Here is a 16,808-nt window from a genome sequence, read left to right on the forward strand (position 1 = left end):
CAGGACTCCATATTTCATTTCCCCTCTCTCTCCTTTCTAACCGTTAGTATATTAAACCAGAAATCCGGTGGCTGGTTTTCAAAGAGACTTGATTAAACCCAGGAAATGGGACATGATCTCCCATTTAAAATTCATAACAGGCTAACACTTAAGTAATTTAAATCCCCTCTGCTGTTAGAGCAGTTGCTATCTGCATCAGATTGAATAATTTCACCTTAACAGCATCTATCCATTTCATTTCAATTTGATAGCAAGTAAACTCAGCGGTAGCCCCCTTGTGTGTTTTCTCTCAAAGCTTTGCCAATCAAAATACGGGCCTCCAAAATTTAGGCCTACTGCTGCTTGTAATTAAATTTGTTTGACCTTCTAGTTTGCTCTAATTGAAAAAGGGCTGCGAATGAAAAATGAAGATGCTTTTGCGCATATTAATTCTCCATTAGTGTTAAAAACCTTTTCACCTTTCAAATATGTTCCTATTCTGTTATCTAGCTTGTGCTGAATACAACAGTGGCAGATAGCTCTCCCTGATGAAGAGGAGATACTGGCTAGTAGCTAATGGTGGCTAATATTAGCTTGTGTTAGCAAACTTTATTGGATATCGCTGTGTAATTAATGGCTTGTTAGCATGCTAACACATTAAGCTAATATGATAAACATGGTAAATTAACCTGCTTGGCATCAGCATGTTATTGTAACCATGTTAGCGTGCTGACATTAGCATTTAGCCCCTTTGGGGTCCATGTCATTGGTTCAACAGCCCATTGGTTCGACATCCCATTAGTCCGACTGTCCGCGGTGCTGAACGGCTCGCGGCGGGCATATGGTGCGCCGCGATCGGCTTGAGGCGGAGCAGGCTCACAACTTATGTGTTTGTCACTTTCTTTTTCATTTTAACCCACATCATGATCTTTTCCTGACCCTAACCAAGTGGTTTTTGTGCCCGAACCTAACCAGACCTTAACTACAGGGCATCATGATGATTTCGGAACGGACTTCGGAACAATGAGTTTAATATGGTCGGAACAATGGGCTGTCGAACCAATGGGCAGTTCCCCCCCTTTGTACCTCAGTACAGCTTCACAGATCTGCTAGCATGGCTGCATAAACTTCACCAAGCATTAAGAAGAGTGCATTGATGTACGGTGCTAACAGAGTTGGTCGCCTGGAACATTCACCTAAAAAAGTTTGGAGCTTCCTGGTTTACTTCTGTGGTATGCGATCAACTGTATGCCCAGTAGTGTTTCTTCCGCTGCCCCTGGGGCCCTGGTAGAGCGCTGTCAGCTTAACTCGCTGACATTGTCAACACTTCCTGTGAGAACATATGAATGCATTTAGTTGACAACAAAGGCAGGGGGTGTCCCAACACAGTTGGGTTCCTGCTGTGACAATGTGCTAGCAAATAGCAGTACGTAATGTGATATATGGTCATGGGGGTCACTGACACCTGAATGAAAGAAGGTTAAGTAAATACACCAGTGCAGTAAATACTGTTACTCTGGCCATGCTGACTGGTCAGCTTCTGCCCAGAGCACTGACTAGTGTTTTTAGTCAACTACTTAAAATATTTGAATATATAAATATATAAAAATATTTGGTTGACTGTGGCTCAGACGTAGAGCAGGTCGTCCGCTCATCGAAGTATCAGCGGTTCAATTCCCGGCTCCTCCAGTCCTCGTACATTGAAGCAAGCTTGGGCAAGATACTGAACTCCAAATTGCTCCCGATGGCTGTGCATGAGTGCATGAGTGTGTGTGAATGGTTACTGAGTAGCAGGTGGCACCATGTATGGTACCCTCAGCCACCAGTGTGTGAATGGGTGAATGTGTCATGTTGTATTTAAGCGCTTTGAGTGGTTGGAAGACTAGAAAAACACTAAACATGTGCAGTCCATTTGCCATATATGTATGATTGTGTATATAATTAATATATTTACAAAATGTCACAGATGTACACAACATGAACAAATAGCAATAACAGATAACTGAAAGAAAGAAAATGCTTCCTTCTCTTAAGTTGTAACTGTAAGATTTATTTTTACATCAAAGAGTGCAACACAGAACAAAAGGTATGTTAATATGCATATACTGTGAATACACATCCATACGTACACATACAGCATAATACATAAACAAAGTATGAAAAGATCTACACTGACACTGTACATCATACACATATACATATCAAACCATTTGTGAAACCCCTCCTTCAGCAAAGTTGATCTGTAGTAGTCATTACTGGATTTGACCTCTGCAGCCTCTGCAAGAATTCTCTTTACAACAAATCATCAGACACACCTCATCCTTAAAGGTATACTGTGCTGGACTATCCTAAAAAACAATGTATAGACTTACACAGAAATAATCTCTCTCAATCATCACTTGACCCACTATAAGAGTGTGAGCTAACTCCATTGTGTTTGATAACATTGTTGAACGTAAACAGAAGTGACGCCCAATGAAGGTATGCAGACATGGGGTAAAGTCACACATGTGCAAGTCACAAGCAAGTCTCAAGTCTTTACCTTCAAGTCTCAAGCAAGTCCCAAGTTAGTTGTGGTGAGAATCAAGCAAGTCAAGTCAAGTCCCTGCTATAAGTCAAGCAAGTCATGTCGAGTCATTGCTCAGGTCAAGCAAGTCACAAGTCAAGTCATATGTCACATACAGCAAACATCTCCTCACAATCCGCTAGCTACATGTCCTCTGAATATGCTGTGAAAAAGTCCGGTCTCTGGAGGCAGCCCAGGCTCCTCAAATGGCAACACAAACATTTGGGTCCAGGCTGCACCAACCAGCCAGCGTGAGACCACCGAAAGCAAGCACACACACACATGAAGTCGGTGCCCATGTCTCACAGTCTCGCCCAAGCGCCCACATGTGAGCGCGGTGCCCAGAGAGGCAGTTAGAGCTACAGGCTACAATGAGGCTAAAAACAGAGTTCAAATTACGTTTTTCCAAGCAACTTTTTATGTCGGGGCTTCAGGACACTTGGATCACTACGGACGAGCGGCATGGAGATATTTTGTGGTTTCAGTTATGTGTTTTTGGACATTTGAATCTGGGGCGCCATAAGCCTCCATTAGGTGGAGTTTTGTTGCTACCTCCTCTCCCCTTGGATCTCCGCAAGTGTTGTGAGGACTCTAAAACTTCACCTGATCCTCCATCGGCATGAGGGTGAGTAGATAATGGCTGAATTTTCATGTTGGGTGCACTATCCCTTGAACAAGTGTGTAAATCCAGGGTGACTAGCAGCTATCGCTCGTTCATGACAGAGTCACGGAAGACGAGGGGGGGAGCGGCGAGCTAGCTCCGTTGTGTTTGACAACATTGTTGAACGTAAACAGAAGTGACGCCCAACGGTGCTTAGCGTGCCTTTCATATTGAATTAAAGCCAAGTCCTTTCAAGTCATCTGGCTCAAGTCAAAGTCAAGTCTCAAGTCATGAATACAAAGTCAAAGTCAAGTCGAGTCTTTTATCAACATTAGTCAAGCAAGTCTCAAGTCATCATATTTGCGACAAGTCCCCCATCTCTGCATGATACACATCACCGAAAAGACACAAACATAGCACGGTGAAACACCACATGAGAGTGAATCTGGGGTTGATTTTTACTTTCCCTTTTGCTGGTGAACAGTAATCAACAATCCTGCATAGTATACCTCTAACTTAATTGTAAAGAGCATCGCTAATGTAACATTTTCCGAGGTTTTTAGGATTAGACCAACTGACCAAGGCCTGGGATTTGTCAAAGCAGCCTGCAATATGCACAGATCATCCCTCTTCTTCTACCCTAGAATATCACTTCCTGCTTGACTCTGGCACCTTATAACAGTATGTAACTGTTCTCTCATGAAAAAGTTCTGATGATGACAAAAACATTGCTTCCCTCAAAATGGCAAAACTTTAGTGTCAAGCAGCGAGAACTTCACTCATCTGGATCAGACCTCTCACTTAATATTGGTGGCTGCACAGTTATCAAAAAGGAATATGTTAGAATCTCGGTATTAACTTTGATCCTATCCTCTCATTTAACAAGTCCCAGAAAGCAATATCCCTAAGAGCGTATTTTCCATCTCAGATATATCTCCAGAATCTGTAATTCCCTTTCTACCTTTTTCTGATGTAGTAAGAGTGACCCATGCCACTGCAGTGAACTACACTGTGGTGGTCCCATCTCTACATGCATAAAAATGCACATATTTAAATCTCTGCAGACAGAATACGCATGCAAACTAGAATATATGATCGTGCAGTCCTCGATCTTGTAATGCATTCACTTTTTGTAACTGCCTCTGTCATAAAATTCTTAAGAGGGCACTGGCCCACAATACATCTTTGGTTTATTATTCGATAAACCCACATCGGCTCTCCATGTAATGACTACAGAAATTATTATTACCCAGTTTCCAAAGCAAAAAGGTGGGAATGAAAGTTTCTTCTTTCTCACAGAACCAAGACTTTAAAGCCAGAGGGGAAACAAAAAATCAATTTATTTGGCATGGCTTTCGATCTACCTTACCTCCCACCGTACCAGCAGTTGCTCCACCTTTTCCTTTCTTTACTTGAGTTAATTTACAGTTTCAATTTAGGCATTTAGCTGACACTCCTTTTCAAAGTAATTAACAGTGAGGGAGCAAGTAGAGTTCACAAATTGTTCAAGGACACTTAGAACACGTCACTGGCAACAGACATAATTTGTAGCTGTTACCGTTAATGAGCCACTGACCCAGTTATAGGATGATCGCTCTCCTGAAGCCCACCATAACATTATCTTAGGCATTTATCCTCAGCTATACAATAAATTAGCAGCAATGAGCACTGATGGCCTTCGTGGCTCACATAAGGAGGACACTTATTGTACATTTATGATGCATAAATATATACACCAAGTGTGGGTTCGTATAGGGCTTGTATCATTTCTGAGGCCAGCTGCAGCCTGCATTGGGAACACAGCGTTGCAGCAGAGGGTTAAAGCAAAGGAAGCTTGGTAGCACAGCCAAAGAAGTTGTAGAGAGTAAAAATGCTATATCATCTTGGCACAAACCGGTCAGGTTAATCGTATGCATGGAAGTGTGCTTACCACTTGTACATTTGCTGCTTACTTTGTCTGCATCTAGAGGAAGGAAAAATGGCTGCTGTTGTGTCAAAGCATCAGGCACCAACCTGGGAAAATAGGAGCCACCATGTGTTTTCCTGACATTTAATAAGACTGGTTTGTACTTTATTTTTCATCTGCACTCTGTAGAAACATGCCCACACCAGTACAACCTCTTGCACTTTAACAGTCTAAGTACACTAACCCCCACCCCCCATCTTCTCATCTGTGGAAAAGAAAATGTATGTCCTTTAACATCATCAGACTAAATTAACTGAAGTGAAAGAAGTTGCTGGCGGGACTGTTCATCACACTCTACAATACTAAAGTGCTGAATGAAGCGAACAGCACACTGACAAGTTGTTCTGGAGGGTTAGTGCTAGAGGAAAAACCATGGGGTCATTTAAATCAAATGGATTTATCCCTACGGGAACATGGATGCTCAGTGAATTTCTTTGCAATCTGCCCTTTAGACTGTGATGAGCTCCAATTTTGGTCAAATGGTCTCCACAATCATTAGGAACCATCATCTGGGAACTCACTGAAAATCCCTCATGATAATGTGAGGAAAAAAAGGTAAGATGTGACCAAGCCCTTAGGAACATTGCCGAACTTTAAAGCCAGTTAAATATAGTGGCCAAAGCGGGGAATTACAACCTCCAGATACATTATGTCATGTGGCTATCTCTCTAGCCATCCATCCATCCATCCATCCATCCATCCATCCGTTTTCTTCCACTTATCCAAGGCCAGGTCATGGGGCAGCAGGCCGAGCAAAGCACCCCAAACATCCCTCTCCCCAGCAACACTTCAAAGCTCCTCCTGGAGGAACCAAAGGCGTTCCCAGGCCAGATGAGATATGTAGTCCCTCCAGCACATTCTGGTCTACCCTGGGCCTCCTACAATCATCACCGTCATGTGGCTAAAAGGGACTATTTTCCCACAGACTTGTACTGTGAAAGAGATGTCTGTAAATCAGTGGATACATTCTTTTAGGTACATCAACTTCCCAGACCAAACACTCAGGCCTAAATAGTCCTTATTTAAATTATCATATCCTAAAAATTGTAAAATTCACTAATAGCTGAATCCAGAGTTATTTCCCCACTGTCACTCATTATAGCTGTAACGGGTGGTGTTTGGACCCTATTACAGCACACAGGTAACCAGAATCACTTTGTAATGACGTTTACTTTGACAGCTCAGCAGGTAAAGAAGAGGACAAGTTACCAGCACACAATACAGTGTAACACTCCAGCAAAGTCTCTTCACAAAGTCATTGGCAGCTCGGCTGGTTTGGCAGGCCGAAGTGGGCCAAGAAGCAGGCGAGTGAGCAGGGGCACTAGCCCAACAGCTAGCACAGTTTTGTATAAGAACAGGCAAAGGTTCCGTGGAGGAGCAGGCAGGGTACATAGTCAAGGACGCAGAAAATCCAGAACCAGGTGAATACACAGTCCAAACAGACAAACCAGAAGGCAGGTTGAGGCCAGGCAAAGGGTCGAGTAGCCAGCAGAGAGGTACTTACAGGACACACGCACAAAGGCGAGTCGGGTGACGCAGTGAAAATCTCTGAACCACATGAAACCACAGGTAAGCAGGCTGGAACACTCACACTGTAGCATCGCCATCAGATGAAAACGCTAAGTAGCAACAGGCAAAGAGGAACCAAGGACATGGAAGCATGTCTCATGGTCAGGGATAGAAGGCTGAGGTGTTTACCGGGAATCAGACAAAGCAGGTCAGCAATGGGAAATCAGTACGGAATAATGTGCTGGAGAGTCTTGCATGAGTGGAGAAGAACAATCTGGCAACAAGTAATTAAGAGGCTGGGGTACATGTACCAGCTGAGAGTGATGAGGAACAGGTGAACTGAGTTGGCTTGATGAGGTGGGCGTGGTGGACAGGCAGGAGCACAAGAAGTCTAGACAGGTGACAAGTTGGCAGGTAGGAGTGGTAGAGAGGCGAGATGAGTAGAAAATTACTGACTGAGGGCTGAATGTGCATGCAGAAAGGAACAGGTGGCCAGGAATTCAAAACTGTGACAATAGCGAGCATGAGACCTGCAACATTTGTGGGAATGACCGGGGCCCTGCCTCCAATGCTGACTCCAGTTCTCTTTATACATTTAGGGTGGGACGAGAGCAACTCTTTTACATTTGTAAAAAGCAGAGGAAGAGAAACTGGAACAGTTTTCAGCCTGGCTTATGTCTGAATGAAATTCACTGTGTCATTAATTTATGAGCTGACAGATCTATTTAAGGAGATACATGAAATAAAACTGATGGAAAGCTTTTCTTAGTTTTAGTGTTGCTTATGCAGGCTGGGTTATTTGTGCCTTATGATGATTCCAGTTTGTCAGGCATAGTTTATCACTTTTTGTACATGGTGTCTGTAGAGGACAGGGAGACTGGTGAGAAACAACAGTGGGAATCTGCTGTATGTGTAAGGCTGCCATCTACTGAGAACTGTCTTCAAACTGGATGTGTGTTTGCACAGAGAGGAACAGTGCCGCTCCCTCAGCCAAACACATTTCCTTTGTGCTCGACAGTCATGGCTGAGGGGAGGTCCTGCTGAGACGGGTAACGAGGTAATTGAATTTCAATTTGTTAAGAGCTCCTTCTCGCACTTCTAATCTGACCCAGGTCCCCCCCCTCCCCGAGATAAAACAAGACAGCTGCTTTAACTTTACCTCTCTTGTCTTCTCTCTTGCTTTCTTCTTCCCATTTCATTGTTAAAATTTCACAGACAGAATTCACTTTAAAAGATCACAGTTTTCAAACCTGTGGGTTGAAATGATGCATGTTGCAGTTCTAGCCACACCTCAATCAGTGATGTCAAAGCAGGTGTTTTGCCTCTGACAGCTGTGAAGACTTCAGTTCTGAGATCAGCGACTGGGGTGTTGCAAGATTAGCTTTGATTTTCTTGTCTCTTTTAGATTTTCCTGTAAAGAGCATCCTTAAACAAACATCCCTTGATGTAATCTGTGTGTGTTCTCAGTCTAATGGTCCATAGTCTCGAAGTGAGATGCAATAGTACACACAGTCTCTTTTCTCTTCACTGTACGAGTGACGATCCAGGCCAGTGGTGTACATGAGGAGGAGGGCTCGTTGCTAGGTTGCATATTTCTCCAGTTATAAAGCTCTTTGATACCTGCGTCGCTCATAGACACGCACCCACTCACATGGCTCGGGCCAGGCACCTACACACCGCCATGTAAACACACAGACATGCACTGATAGGTAGGCCGGGTTTTCTTCAAATCAGGGCAATAACAGGTACCCTCCCATCTCCCAAAATATCAAGGCAGCCTCTCTGCTGGGCAGCTAGACAGGAGCCGTCTAACCACACTAACAAGGTGAGCAGACAGTGTGAGCTGTTGTGGCGGGTGTCTGTGCTCCTTCAGGAGGAACCGACAACAACTGCACTGGCACCGCTAATAAGGTGTCAGTGCTGCTCTGCTCCTCACTGAGAGAGCAACTGTGCAGCTCACACTGAGGGCTGCTGCTCAGACCAGATGCAGGTATTAAAGCTGCACAGAAAACACGCATGTCTCATCAGCCTACAGTGAATCACACAGTAGGGCTGCAACAGAAAACATCCCATGTCTGCTGGAGATGCTGTGGATTATTTCACTCATATAGGGAATGGATGGCAGCACAGAAATGTTCTCCACGCACAGGTAGTGTAGCATGGAAACATGACGGCTCTTCACCATCTTTAACCTCAACAGACACAGAGAAGAAGCTGTGAGGACTGTGAAAAAAAACTTTAAACAGGTATTTAACGTCTATCTTGGTGTTACATTCACACACTACACCAACACGTTCTTATCCCTAACTTGTTAAACAGTGACACTTGGCCAGTGGCCTAACACATCTCTCTAGTGTAAGCCCTGGATATTTGTTACATGCATAAAGGGGCTTTTCAAAATAAAATTACGTTTTCACAAAATGCAGCCTGAAGTTCAGGGGGAGCATATACAAGGACTTAAAAGCCTGATTCCAGATCAGAAATACCAACACTTGATCAGTGGCAAACCTGCTACAAATAGGCTATAGGCTCATTCCCCATTTCCAGTAGATGAGAGCAGCTCTGCAGCAGCTCATACTCCTTTCTGTGGGTGTGGGTTTTTGGTGTGTCATATTCACATCACGGACAGGCCGTAGAACAGGAGGAGCATGGAGGCCTATGAAAACTTTAATAGTTTCTCTCTTAGTCATTCAGTCTCTCATTCAAACTCGGTGCAGACTAATTTGGATCAATGTTTGAGTGCTATTTGGGCCAAGACAGATGCTGTTTTGTGAGGGCTCGTCATTGCATCTCACCGGTAAAGGAGCTAAAATTAGTGTGCTCATGTCGCCATCAATGCCGACAGGAGACAGAGGTGATAGATACCCATGCCTACTGCAGAGTCATTTGACTCGGGCACGAGCACAATACTCTAATATGTGTAAAATCAAGATGGCAGCCATCAAAGTGGACATGGTCCAAGACGTGATCACATTTTATGGTTGAAACTTGTTTATTTATGATTAATAATGTTTGTAGTTCAATATGGCAACATTTTTGACAATCAATTTAAGCAACAGTAAAAAGCTAAGACACTAAGTAGGAAGTACTTGCTGGGAAGACATTGGGACTTTATTATTGTCTCGTTTAAGGACATTGGGACGTTATTGTTGTCCTATTTGAGGACAATGGGACTCAATTATTGTTGGCAATGTTTAGTTTTTTATACCTACCGGGTCCTTCTGATCCCAAATAGCCAGGAGAAATTAAAAATGTATTCCAAACAAAAGTTCGGGTCTCAGGAGGATAAAGAGCCAGCAAATCTGATGGGGAGGTCAAACAAACTCTGGACTTTTACCCAAGAGAGCACTGTCTGTTTTGAGTGATACCAAAAATCCATCGAGTTATTCTGATAACAATGTAGTGTGGTAATATGAGTAGCATACCACACTAGTGTCGTATGTGGTGTATGTCACGAGATGTTAAGTTAGGTTAGTTAGTTATTTGAAGTCAAACTGTGATGTTTTTACCGTAACCTAACCACACGCTTTTGTTGCCGGAGTCTAAGGAAGTTAACCTAAAAATGAAGGTTTTGGGGTTTTTTTTAACCTACGTTGTAAGTTTATTTGAAAAGAGACTATGTATTTAATTAGAGTGTAAACGTAATTTTTCATGTGAAAAGAGAAGTTCAGTTTGAAAAGACGCATGCATGCAACAAGCATAAATTGAACACCGTCACAGCGTCCAAAACTGATGCGTGAGGGATACCTATAGTGTCGTTTGACATGTAGGGCCACCGAACAAGCCTCAGTATTTGATGAGTTGGGCGAGAAGATGTATTGGATTTGCTCAGCGATTCAACCAGACAGATGCTGCTTTTATATCATAGTACAAAAAAAAAAAACCATACCATCACAGCCCTAATCACATCAACCAATAAATATTTCAACATACATATGGTATATAAGTTATGTATTAAGATAAACTTTAATCCAAACCCATCCTTTAAGCCGGATGTTCAAAGTGGGAGAGATCATCTTTGAGCAGAGGAACCAGAGGGCTACAGAGAACAAATTATTAAGTCAATACAGCTTTAATGTTGATTTCTGTGAGCTGTTAACATATTAACATAAAATGGAGAAGACAATGAGGCTTCCGCTTCAGACAAGATGTTACAGAAGGTAAAGATGAAGTGCAGCCGGCTTGGTGGTTGCTGTAGTCTTTTTATTAGCCTTTGCTGCTGTGCTGAGGCTTATTTTGCAGCCTGCATTCTAATGAGAGACAGAGAACGAGGAGGGAGGAGGTGGAAGGGGGATTGTGTAACTCTGAGTGTTACATAACAAAATGTGCACGGCCTTCTCTTTCTCCCTCTCTCTCTCAGACGGAGAGACATATAGCAGAGTGACGGGGAGCGAGCAGCAAGGAGAAGATGGAGAGGTTTTAAGTGTGCTGGTGTTAATGAGGGCGATCTGAAGAGATGTGTGCCGCGTCGGAAAGTCATACCTCATTACGGCACCGTTTCTAATAATGCCGGTGATGAGGATAAGTTGTTTGGGAGGCAAGGGGACGCAGAGAGCGGACCCCTGGCTTGTCTTAGATTAAAACTCAACCATCAAGTGGCATTCAAGTGGGGTTGCTGGGTAATTAAAGTCGATAAAATGTTATTGCTTTCACCCCTGGCCCACCTGGATGGTTGGGGATGAACGTTCAGACATTTGCCGGACACATCGAAAAGAGGACGGATCACAATTGGGATTTAGCCTTGATATTAGTGTTGTTTGTGCTTCAAAACAAATTTAAAAATCATGTATTTCTTCAAATACTTTTGCAGATTTTTTTTCTTTTTTGCACCCTAACTTTCGCTTGTATACGTACAAGTGTAAGGTTTAGTTTCTTCTTTGCTTTGGTGTACAGTTTAGTGAACCAAGTGTTGAGTTTAGGTGATTGTTCAAAGCTTTTTCGGAAAGTAGCTGCACCTGCTGATCTTGCACTCAATGTGTTTGATTTTTAGACTTGTGACCTTGTTCCAGTGAAGCTCATCGGGCCAGCACAAAAGCTCTCATCCATTCATTCAGTAGAACACCTCACCTTGTACAAAAGGCTAACAAAACAACACATGGGATATATAGAGTTTATTTCTGTTTAAAATCTGATATAATGCAAAATTACACACACTAAGTAGAAAAATTGCAGCTCATTTGAATTCATTTCACACTTAGAAAATAGATTCAAAACACAAATCAGTCAGCAGTTCCAGGGTACACTTTGTACTCGCTGGTTGAAACCAATACCACTGAGTTCATGAGTAGTTGACTTTCACACAGAACGTCTCCTCCGTCTTCTCCTCCAGGTTGTTCACGTAGACCAGTATCTCCACTGAGCCGGGACTCTGGCTGGGGGCGAACCGTAGTCCAATGGTGTAACTCTCTCCCCCGCCAATCTGAACACAGTGAACAGATATGATTAATATTCATCCGATTGTTAGTAACAGAGTCCCCTTTACCTCAGAATAATAATGAAAGGTCTTTGTATACAATCCTTAATTATATCTTGTAGTGAGAATGTTTGAATTTTGTATGACTAGATTTCTGGGCATGACTTTTCAGTTATCTTTCTCAAACTTTTATTTTGTTTAATTTTTATCAAATAGTTGATTTCTTGATAGGGTTCCTGATTTGCATAACCTACCTCACGGAAGAGGAAAAAATGAACTTGTTTTTTAAAAAAAAAGAAAAAGAAGGAGCTCATACGTTCGTCAGTGGTGTGATGAAAAAATATAATATCCACACGAAACCGCAAAACCCGCAAGCAAGTGATGCAATACAAATGCCGAAGCAGTAGGTGGTGATGTAACTTCTAATGGAAGGCCATTTTAACCATTCAGAAGTCAGAGTCAATACCGAAATAGGGAAGTGCAGACTATAAAAACAACCCGACCCACAAAAATAGCACGACCTAATTCAAGAGCAGAGGCGCCTGAACGACCAACTACACTACCACGAAAGCAGCGATGGGCCTGCAAACGAAGGTCTGACCCGGCCGGATCCAGAACCTCCGTTGGCAGGCCCGTCGCTGCTTTCGTGGTAGTGTAGTTGGGGTAGCTAGCAACAGGAGCAGCCTCCTTCGTTGGTCGTTAGGTCGAGCAGCTGGATGTGCCATCCAAAGACAGCAGATAGCAGGCTCACAAATAAAGTTAGCACCAGCTTGTTTGTTTGGTCTGCCATTTTATTAGCTATTTACTGTCGCTGTGACGTCAAACAATGGAGACAGGTAATAAAATACTGCGGTTATCCTATCTACACACAACCGCTGGCACCAGAGTCTTCCAAAAACTTTACGGTGGACTCCGGTTTCAAAGAAACCTGGTTTCGGGGGCCCAAAAGTGCGGTTGTGTGTGGCCAAACAGCCAAATATCATAGAATAATATACGGTTTCAGAAATACACAGGTCCGTGTGGACTAGGCCTAAGTATGAGATTTAAAACATGAGAAAGGTTTGTCCTTCAGAGCTGAGGAGAAAGCCACTAGATAGATTTTAAAAACACCAAGCTTTGAAATTATGTTAGAAAGGGTCTTTTCGAAACAGAAAAATATACCTTGTACACCTTGTAATAAATTACAAGGTGTTCCTTCCTGTTTTATCTGTGGTCACTTGTCCCATTTTAGTGTCTGGACAATGGTGCCCTCTTTTTAAAAGTCATTACTGTTGTTCGGCTCTCAAACAGTGACTTTGGAGCAACCTGCTCACTTTCTCTAAAGCAACAGTCCAACAGATTTAGTGCCATTAATCTCTGTCAAAAAATGAAAAAGTTAAAAAAATATATATATATTAATATCTTCCAACTTTATGTGAGGCAGCCTGCTACCACTGTTGGGAATAACAATTTGCAACAATATTAAAATACTGAAGTGTGACTGTAAATTGGTTATGTGTTGTTGTTGTTGTTGTTGTTGTTTTACTGTGGTGTAATAAATGTCCTGTGTACGGTGCAAAAGCTTACCCACACAGTGTTACTGTGTATCCTCACTGTGGGTTCCCACTGATTATTTTAATGAGGGTTATTAATTGTACGAGGAAAACCCAAATGGCTTGTATTCTTAATTGTTCAAACCTCTTGACATCACACTTTGTGTTTTTAACTGAATTACCGTCTCTTGATCCACAGTGTGATTTTGATTATTGTTTTTTATGAATAAAGGCGCACAATGCTTATTGTTTGAATGTTTTTCTTGTTAGGGATCAAAGTGTTCTAAAGGCTTTTATTCTGTATTTTTTATTGTTCTCCCAGAAGTGATGGGAAAAAATGAGCAAACAAAACTTTTCGAGCAACTCATTTTAGTGTTTGGTATGTACAGGGTCAGCCTGTTTAACGTCTGAGTGCTCATAAATCCAAGACTTTTCCCATGTGAAGTTGTTGTAGGTTACTGCTCAAGCTGTCAGCTATGGCGAGTGAAGTAGAAGCAATTGAATCAAAGTCAAGTCGAGACCTCTGCCAGCCAAGGCCACTGGTGCATTCACATGCTCCACGGATGGTTGTTCTTCTGACTGACAATGATGAGCTTTAAGTTGTAAAGTGGAGACAACATGGATGCTACAAAGAAGATGTGTTTTATTGCACAGAGAGTTTTAACACATTGTTAACAAAGAGCAAAGGAAACAGAGCCATAAAATATGATCGTGAACTCATTTTTCAAATTATTCAGACAGCACATGAATGCAGCACAAGACCGTGGAGGTAAATGGGACGACTGCCACTTGCCCCATAAATACAGGTCGTTGGTCAGATACATTTCTGTAACATCATACTGAACTTAAATAGCCTACCTACACACAAGTGAGCTGCTGAATCAGTGCATTAAAATGAATATTTCATCTTAATTATGTAAACTCATACATGATGACTGGCAATGCTTTTAAGGGAAGTTATGTGGGCCAGGCAGTAAGAGCTGTCCAACGTGCAGGCACTATAACAAAGTGTCATGGAGAAACTGACACCATATTTTGCAAGAAGTATTAAAACTGGACAGGTTTGAGAGGTTCGTACAATTAGGTGTCGACTCAAAGGAACTGTTACTGTGAAAAGAAACAATCTGCCCATCATTCCCAGTGTCTCCATTAGACCAGAGCTGTCTTCTAGTATTTTCTGTAATAGCCAGCAATAGATATGTGGGTCAATTTAGGGGATTTATTCTGTAATCTTCCCCAAAAGCATCAAAGTATTGATCTCCGCCTTGCTTTCACACCTGACAGCTGGTTTTATCACGGTGAGGTAGTTGTGTCAAAAAAATAGAAAAGTGTCTCCACATTTGCTTAATGCTGCGGGCACAGTAAATTCTTTATAAGACACCTGGCGCCTCACTGACAAGATGGAAAAAACAATGGGCTGTTTTTCACATTGCCCACCTTCCCCTGTCTCATTGATGCAGTGTCTTCTGGACAGCAGCAGCGAGACTCTTCAATACTTTATGTGGAAACAGACTCCCTTTGCGTCTCATTCATTTATTTGTTAATTTAAAATGCTGGTTTCCCATTTGTTTTGTCATTTCATCACACCTCAGCAAATGAACGGCAATGATGGCAGTGACTCCGGTGCTTCATGTCTGTGTGTGAGTGAATGAGCTATTAGAGACACTGAGGTAGACAACATAACAATAAAACAACAGCTGTAATTACTGTTACATTCCTCCTGTTTGGGTCTGGAGGCAAACAAGGAAATCATTCATTTATCTAACAACTGAGGAATAAAGAGCCACCACCAGGATTCACCGATGTCTTTTACTCACCTGTCGAGATGAGGGTAAAGTCAGAAACATTCCTGTATATCTGATCAGTGAGACTCAAGGTTTCTGTTCCACACAAAACTTATAATTTTTTACAATCAGCATGTCGGTCGAAACTTTCTCCAGTCTCAGTGCGCACAGTGCACTGTGGCTGTGATGCATAGTCAGTGATGCTGCAGCGTAGCCAATTCATGATTTTAGCTGAGCGTGCACCAAAACTGATTTTGAGGCTGATACCGGGAGGAAATGTCAGTGCATGACATTGTTGAAATAATCCAATACTAAAATGTCTAACTCGTCATGTTCTGGCTGCAGTACAGCTCTGTCATACTGTAACTCTGTCACAGTTTAAATGTCCACCAGAACCAAGACCAACAGTACAGACATGTCTACACAGGAGGCATTTAAGATGCTTTTTCCATGTCTACTCTGTTCCATTTCATGTGTGTAACTAACTACAGCGATTGTGCGTTGTGCTCTGAATGCTACCAAAACACAGGTAACCTACACTCAATGCTGTGCCTGAATGCATCTTGTGTGAACACAGACAGAGGAATCAAGCTGCTGCTGCTGCTGCTGCTGCTGCTGCTCCCACTATACAGGCTGTATAGAGACTGTTTTCAGCAGCTACATTTGCAATAAGGTTTAAAGTTGTATAGCTGATTGTTCACCGGGCATATAGAAACATGTTTGTGTCTCATTTTAAGATCAGTGTGATTAACAAATACTTTACAGCTGCACTTCACTTACCTAATTTTAATTACTGTACTACAGCAGGTTGTCATATGTTTGTTTGGTGTCTTTCTCTTTTGTTAACACAAAATGCATCATTTATTATTGATGTAATCGTCAAAAACTATTGTCAGTGTATAAACTGTAGCCTGAAGCCTGTTTTAAAAGGGTTTTAATGTGTAACAATACCAAAAGTAGTGCATATTTGGGGTTTTAAACACTGGAGAACACGCTAAAAATAGGCAATAGACTCATTTCCTGTTGCTATTAGACAAGTATGTCTTTCTGTTTTGTTTTTTTTTTTTTCTGGTGTGTCGGGTTTGACATCACAAATGCACCAAAAACATGCTAGTAAAAAGTAAAAAGCAGCACGCAGACCAGTGAAAAAAATATTACAGTGGCTGCTTCTTTTTATCACCTGTTACTTTTTCAATTTTTTCTTTCAATCCTTGTGCCGACTAATTTGAAACTAATTTGGCTGAGATGACACATACCACTTTTCCATCAAAATTAGCACATGTATGCAGGTTTAAATGTTGGAAAATCGTTTAAAAGTAGGCAATAGTCTCCTTTCCCATTGCTGTCTACACAGCTATGTCGCAAACGAGTATGCTTTTCTGTTTTCTTTTCCTGGTGTTTGAGATTCGGCATCACTGGCAGGCCAGAAAGCAGGATAGTCAACAGCAGAAAGCAGCA

General features: G+C 42.1%; 1 protein-coding gene across 2 annotated transcripts in view; it reads right to left on the bottom strand.

Moving 5' to 3' along the window:
* Positions 1 to 11,726: 11,726 nt before the first annotated feature.
* The window catches only part of nphp4 (nephronophthisis 4), a 228,977-nt gene continuing 223,895 nt past the window's right edge, over positions 11,727 to 16,808 (bottom strand). For both annotated transcript variants that reach the window (XM_049581243.1, XM_049581242.1), the window contains one exon: positions 11,727 to 12,040. In XM_049581243.1, coding sequence (XP_049437200.1) covers positions 11,900 to 12,040 — 141 coding nt within the window. In that variant the 3' untranslated portion in view covers positions 11,727 to 11,899. The remainder of the gene's footprint in view (positions 12,041 to 16,808) is intronic.

Source organism: Epinephelus fuscoguttatus, linkage group LG7 (assembly GCF_011397635.1).
Source record: "Epinephelus fuscoguttatus linkage group LG7, E.fuscoguttatus.final_Chr_v1".
NCBI classification, from domain to species: Eukaryota; Metazoa; Chordata; class Actinopteri; order Perciformes; family Serranidae; genus Epinephelus; species Epinephelus fuscoguttatus.